The sequence below is a fragment of the Erpetoichthys calabaricus genome, chromosome 5 (genome assembly GCF_900747795.2).
Source record: "Erpetoichthys calabaricus chromosome 5, fErpCal1.3, whole genome shotgun sequence".
NCBI lineage: Eukaryota > Metazoa > Chordata > Cladistia > Polypteriformes > Polypteridae > Erpetoichthys > Erpetoichthys calabaricus.
This window is the reverse complement of record NC_041398.2, coordinates 133183322-133190501: the sequence shown is the minus strand read 5'-3', so window position 1 is coordinate 133190501 and position 7180 is coordinate 133183322. Positions and strand designations below refer to the sequence as shown.

The 7180-nt window shown below is 33.7% G+C and overlaps 1 protein-coding gene across 1 annotated transcript in view; it reads right to left on the bottom strand.

The window, feature by feature from the left end:
• Positions 1–6080: 6080 nt before the first annotated feature.
• The window catches only part of LOC114652791 (uncharacterized), a 57921-nt gene continuing 56821 nt past the window's right edge, over positions 6081–7180 (bottom strand). The window contains exon 12 of the mRNA XM_051928546.1: positions 6081–7022. Coding sequence (XP_051784506.1) covers positions 6828–7022 — 195 coding nt within the window. The 3' untranslated portion in view covers positions 6081–6827. The remainder of the gene's footprint in view (positions 7023–7180) is intronic.

The following is a 7180-nucleotide window of genomic DNA, read 5'->3' as shown; positions in this document are numbered from 1 at the left end:
TTTTTTGTTAAAACAAAACTCTATTCATTGTCAGAAGAAACAAGGAATTTTCTAGTTACACAGGCTTTTTTTTTTAATAAAATCAAACTTTTTATTACTGCTTTAGAATTATGTATAGCATTGCTTAGTGTTGCAGAAACTTAGAACTTAAGTCTTGCGCAGTCTGATGTGGCCATCTCAAATTTCAAGCCTTCAGAGTAACCTAGAATTGTGGTAAGCGAGATTACTCACCAATTGACCTGAACACGGACTCCAACTTTGGAAAACTGCTGGAATGAATGCGTGTGCCTGGCTTCAAAACTGTGGTGATTTGCTGCCACCTACTGGAGACTATCCATATTACAAGTGTAACATTCTCTATAGAATTTCTCCATTTCCAAAACTACACCCTGCCATCAAAAAAAAAAAAACAAAAACAAAACATATAGTGTGGTTTGTAGGTGCTGGTTTTAGTAGATCTTAATATTATGTTCCTAATCTTTGGTAATAATTTCTTTGGACTGCTCAGAGGCCTATGCTTTCATTTTAGAGTATTAGTGATTACTTCATTTTTGGTCAGAATTGATTGTGCACTTGGTGATATATCAAGGCTACTTATTTCTAAAACTCACCCTGCATACTGTGACTGAGACAACTCTGTGCGCCACTCTAACTTGAGCCCAAACACATCCACAAATGAGGCATAGGTTTTCCTGTACAGGATCTGGTTATTGGCTGATGGGTGGAGTGGTTCATCAACTTTCCTACTTCCAAACAACCCCTAAACGTCAGGACCACCCTTCAAAAGGACAGGGGAGATGCTGAAACCTCTTGGAAGAACAGGGTCTCCTATTAACACATTTCTTCTTTGTTTTGTTTTTGTATTTGAATGTTTTTATTCATTTAATGACGACGACCCCTACCATTGACTTTGGTTAGATAGAGCAGCTAAATAAAACTGTAGCTGCTATATCACATTTTACCTGCTGTGAAAATATTTCTTGAAACATAACGGTGCAAAATTCACAGGTACACTTTCGTTAAATAAGCCTATAAATTGTACATGTACAAAAATACTTTACTCTTTATAAATGAAGCTTCATAACCTACAGATTGCAGCAGCATATGTAACAAAATGTATCTGACATACATACTGTACTTCTACATTGAATTGGAGACAACCCTGACTGGAATCTCTTCTCGGTAAATGGAATGGCGTGTGTGTAGTCTCTGCCACCATCTGCCTGGCCAACCCACAGCTGAAGTTATTCAACTATAGGCATATTTCTGTTTTTGGGAAAGCATTACAATATTTCACTAACTTTTTCACAATAAGTTGGTCCATCACTGACAAATCATTCACCCATACAAATAATTAACAAACCTCCATAATAAGCACTATGGATAATTATGCTTAAATTCAAACCTATATACTCACTTTTGTTTTCTTTTATTTTGCAAGTTGTGTAATTTTTGCTATCTTCATTGTAGTCAATCCTCACAGACACACACATCCATAGTGGACTATTCACTTTATTTTTCTGCTGTTACCTGCATTATAGTACCGTAAGTCAAGAATGGCACATTTTCTCTTGCACTTCCAATTATAAACTATTAAAGGCATGTGCATTATCATTTAGTTTTTCTGGCATACAGTTTTATACTGGTATGTACTTTTAATGCTAGTGTCCATTTTTGGAAAATTGTAGACACCATCTGAAAAAGAGCCGATGGTGATCAGTCACAAACATAGACCCATCTATGTACAGTATAGATTGAAAAATAAAAAATGTTCCCATACATGCATTGGGAAACCTTTGTATTCATATTTGTTCTGGCAGTATGTCTTTTTTTGTTCTTTTCTACTAATTTTAATTTTCTGGACTAGACATGTGTTGGCTTTTTCTTGTGTAGGTAAGTTATTGCTGTAATTATTATTTTTTTTTAAATCTAGAAAAGTATAAAAATTGCAATTAATTGGAATATACTACACTTGCAGCCACAGTTTTCATCTGTGTCTAGATTATTTGGTAATATCTAGCCTGGCAGCACTATATGCAAGGATGAAACTAATACACTAAAAGAGTTCAATATACAGTTGTCATTTTGCCTAAATAACAGATCTTTGTGACTAGAGGAATCCAAAATGAGCTGGAGAAAACCCACTGTTTAAGGAGGAGAATCCACACAAATAGTAAAGAGGGCCAAATACAACGTTAGGTCAATTAACATGTCAGGAAGCAGTTCGCTACTGGTCTACCTTGCCAATAATATTCTATCAATGCATAACATTGTATGCTCTATGTGTCATGAAGGAAAGAGGTTGAATTCATTAGATCCATGCAGTATAAATCACAAGTATATCAAATGGACAGATGTTGCTATTTTAATAACGAATCTATTTGTAGTACATATCATTAAACACCAAGCATTGTAATATAATGAACTGTGTTAGTTTCAGTTTGCACAGAATTTAAACACCCAAGCATAGAGTTTTCCCACAAATGTTAGGTTTAATGAGGTATTGATTCTCCCATTTAATCCAGCAAATTAAGGTTTCTTAATCACAGTAACTTCTTTCAAACATATTAGAAAATGTATACATATGAAACAATAGCACACTCATGTTTTACAAACAGCCATTTCACAATGTATTAAACACTGAAGCAGCTTACATTTTGGCAATATTTTGAACAATGCTATAAATTAACAATTTCAAAATAGTTGATAGCAAGTCCTGAGCAGCTTTGTAAAATTACGTAACTAGCAAATGTGTTAATTTTACAGATCCTTACAGTTACATAAATACATATAAATATACCGTACATTGCAGATAAGCTATACCTTTATGGCTTGAGGAATCTGCTTCTTTTTGTAACAGCAAAACAACAACTACATTGAGATTTACAGTTACAGTGCAGCAAAATAAATTATTATAAACACAGTCTCTGAAACATGAATCAAAATATGCATATTATCAATATTTTATTACTGGAAAAATCTTTGATAACACATCTTTTTTAAAGCAACCACACAGTAATTTGTACATAATAATGCAGACTACAAAAGTAGGATAAAGTGTAAAATGCACTGCATACATAAAAATTGCATCTGTAGTCTGTTAAAATTTATGTAATTGTGTTGACTAAAATGTCATAAAATGTAGTAAAAATAGTTGAGGTTAGCTAACTGAATATTAACTGGTTGACTGTGCAATTTCTATTTTATTCAATTGCAGAAATTCACTGAATCAGAAATAAGCTTTCTAGAATATTGCAAAATCACAGTGTTGAGGTAACTGCTTTAAAAATGTGTTTTATTTTCCACTTAAAACAACACCTATAGACTGAAAAGAGCATCACTTTATGATGTTTGTGCAGTGGAAGAAAAATACTTTTGGACTTCTGGTGAGGTTGCATCAGTACTCAAAGACACCATGCTGATGCTGATTGTAAGTACTGTATTCTGATTAAGCAGTATGCCAGAATGTTGTGCTTAACTATAATGAAATCAATTATTATTTTTATCTTTTTGTTATTTGACAGAATCCATTAGAAACAAAGTGACAATAAATTGTGGCGGAAATGAAGGAGAGTATTCTTCAAACTGCTTACTCAAACTTACATTTTATCTACTGTATTTAACAACATTCCAATGAAATAGTACTTTTATAGATTGCAGTTTAAAAATAGTATTAATTTGTGCTTTGTACATACTTTTTTATATAAATAAACTAATATATATGCATTAATCATTTGGGCTTGTGGACTGGTGAAACTAAAATATAAGCAATGCTTTAAAATAGTAATGAGACACACAGTATGGGGACTTGCACATGGAAGTATTTACAGTTTAAGAACACTCAGGTTTGTGGAGGATTACTGAAGATTTACAGTTTAATCTTATTTCTTGTATTGCTTCTGATAATGTTCAAGTGCAAAATATTATTTGTTGAATGTAGAAAGCACAGCATATTTGTTTGAATACCTAAATTCCGACCATTCAATTTCTTAAGTAAAAATGTTCACATTTCAGACTTGCAAATTTTGCTGCATAACTACTGTAATGATATGTATGTGTAATGTATCCCAAATATTTTTTTTGTGATCAACTTTTTATTGATTAAAAAATAAAACTGACAGGAATAAATGGACATAATATACAAAGTAATCCAAACCACCCACTCCCACACAGCCTGAGCCAGGGGATTATTTAGAAAAAAAAAAATCAAGGAGTTTCAAACTGATATTTAAAAAACAGACAAAGCAAACCAGGATTCAACTGCATTACTGGAAGCACCATTAGTCTGTGCTGCAGACATCTCCACATGTATTAAATTGTAGAAGGAGGACTGTCAGCTGTCGACAGCGACGCATTCGGGTGTCTTCCAGCGGGAGGCAATAATTAGTTTGGCTGCCAGGGTACCCAGACAGAATAACTTGCGTTCAAAGAATTTGAGTGGAAGCCTACAAAGGTCTAAAAGAAGAAAAATTTGAGGTAACAGAGGGATACTGCAGGAAAGAAAGGAAGACAGTAGGTGACATATGTGTGTCTTAAAAGAAAAGACATGGAGACAAGTGTCAGAACATGTGGAGAAAAGTGCCAGGTAAACAAAGGGAATATAAATGACAGAGAGGATCAGCAGTGAGGCTCATCAGAAACCACTTGCAGGGAGTAGGATAGAGTCTGTGTAGAATTTTGAACTGGGTGTGCTGGTAGTTTGGGTTACTAGAACAAAGCCTTATGTTGGAGAGAACTGTGTCCCTTGAAAGAGTGAAGGGAGAGGAGAAAGGTCTCGGGACCAAAGAGAAATCAAAGGTTTATAGGATGCTTTGTAAAGTAAATAGTAGAGGGTATAGACAATTTTTTTTTTCTTGGGAAAAAAAGAACAATACAAAGAGTGATTTGGTTGGGTGTTAGTCAGGGAAATTCCAAATGTCCTTAGCACTGATCAGAGTTGAAGGTAGAAAAAGAAACTGGAACCAGGGAGATTAAAATGTGCTTATAAAGACTGGAATGTCATAATCCCTGAACTATTAAACAGATCTCGCAGCAAGCCAATTCCAGCACACTGCCAAGGAGGAACTACACTGGGTTAGCACCTATTGAAAGAGCAGGTTTATGAAATATAGGAGTGAGGGAGTGCCATTTTGCAGAGGGTGCAAGTGACCTTTCCACAAGATGCCAGATGTTGATGGTGTATGGCAAAATAGATCCCAAGGCAAGTTTGACGGCTTTAGACTTCAAGGAGGTAAACAAGGCACCTTGAATTGAAAGTAGGAAAGCAAGGGAGGATTCTATAGGGTGTCATGGGGTGTTGAGGGAGAGGACACAACCATGACAAAATAGGGAGGAGAGCAAAAGCCCAATGGTATAGTTCTAGGTCAGGCAGCGTTACAATCCCAAATGTTGCAATATAGTCCCCCAAATCTGCACCTACAGTAACACTAAAGTAATTAAACAACAGGCTGAGTCTATAAAGCAAACCATGGTTGAATTCACAAATATTAATATAAAAAAAATTATGCAGGGAAGAATATTAATACAAACAATATTCTTGAGATAATGCCTTCCAATTATATGTGTTTGCCCAGGGTCACCAGTAACAACAGACCGATGTATGCAATAAGTGCTTAGCATGAGCTACACCATGAAAACTATGTATGTGCTGCAATGCAGCACCCCATTTCATGAAAAGAAAATGTATTACTGGACGCATACTGTACAGATGCATCTTCTACCAAAACAAAAACAAAAAACATAGTATTGATAGCTAATAAAATGTTTTATTTTAGAAACTTTTGATTATTAGAAGTGTCCACTTTACCTAGTACTGTATTTTCTTTTTAAAAATTATTGAAGTTATTATTGTTTTTAAAGTACACAATACTGATCATGAAAACAATTATGCACATGAAAATATAAATATATTCTCAAATCTATCCAATTAAAATTGTATGAGACCAAGGCAAGGCCGGAAACAATGCTGGACAGAAAGTATTATTTCACTATAGGACCCACATATACACTCAAATTCACTCACACCGAGACCAGTTCAGAGTCAGCAGTTAAATTTTTTTTTTTATGGGTGTAAAAAAAAATATAATGTATCCCATGAAAAATCAATGAACAACAACCATTTAGTAATTAATCTCTTTTGAATAATTCAGATATGCAAGGTTCCTAATGGTACAGAATAAATAGCACCATGTGTTTAAGAAATCTGTGCATTCAGTAGATGAATGTTGCAGGAAGTGAGTTCTGCAGAGTGCAAACATACTGTCAAACGTTCACTTTTTTTTTTTTTTAACAAGTTACAGCATCATCACATTGTTCAAAAATGCTAAGAATAGGCAAATTAAAATGGCACATTTGCTTCTTTTATACCTGGTGTTCATGGAATATCTAGTTTGTTCATTTAGCTAAAAACTGGTTTAAACCCCGATTTTAACAGTTTAAATTACTGAAGTTTTAAAATACAAAATAAAACCTTACAGAAAAGAAGTGAAATACATCACATGGCTCTGCCATTGTTTTCATTATTAAAGACTAACTAAGAAGACTTTCAATTTTTATGCACATATTTATCATTGTAAAAATTGCAAATCAGAAAAAGCAGCTCTTCAACCATGCCTCCTTACTATATTTACATAGTATATTATGAAAAATAAGCATATAATAAAGCCCTTCTGCTTTAGTGCAAAATTCAATCAATGTTTTAATACCTGAAATAGGACATTTTTTTGCCAGGTAGCTTTCTTCTTAATAATTCAAGTTAACTCCTGATAAAATCACAACTGTAATGGAGAGCTGTCTGATGAAAAATTACATCTGTAATATTTTAATGTTTATACTATTTTCAGCTGTCTTATATTTCTTTTTTTATATCTTAGCAGTTCTTCAAGATGAAAAAACTCAAGAACGTTGAATAAAATCCCTCTGTCAAATTGATTGCTGAACTGACCCTTTTCATCCTTGAGGTAGAAATACTTCTTCTGATTAATGTGCTCATTGGTTGTCAAGTTCTTTGCTGCCATGAAAAGCTATTCAAACATGAAAACATGTCAAAACACAAACATACAAGAATATTAATTTGTAATACAGTAATAAAAAGTTTGAGCCATTGCAAAAAGTTTTTACAATATTCAATTAACCGTATATTTTGCCTAACCTTTAACCCCACATCATATTTTCCTAAATG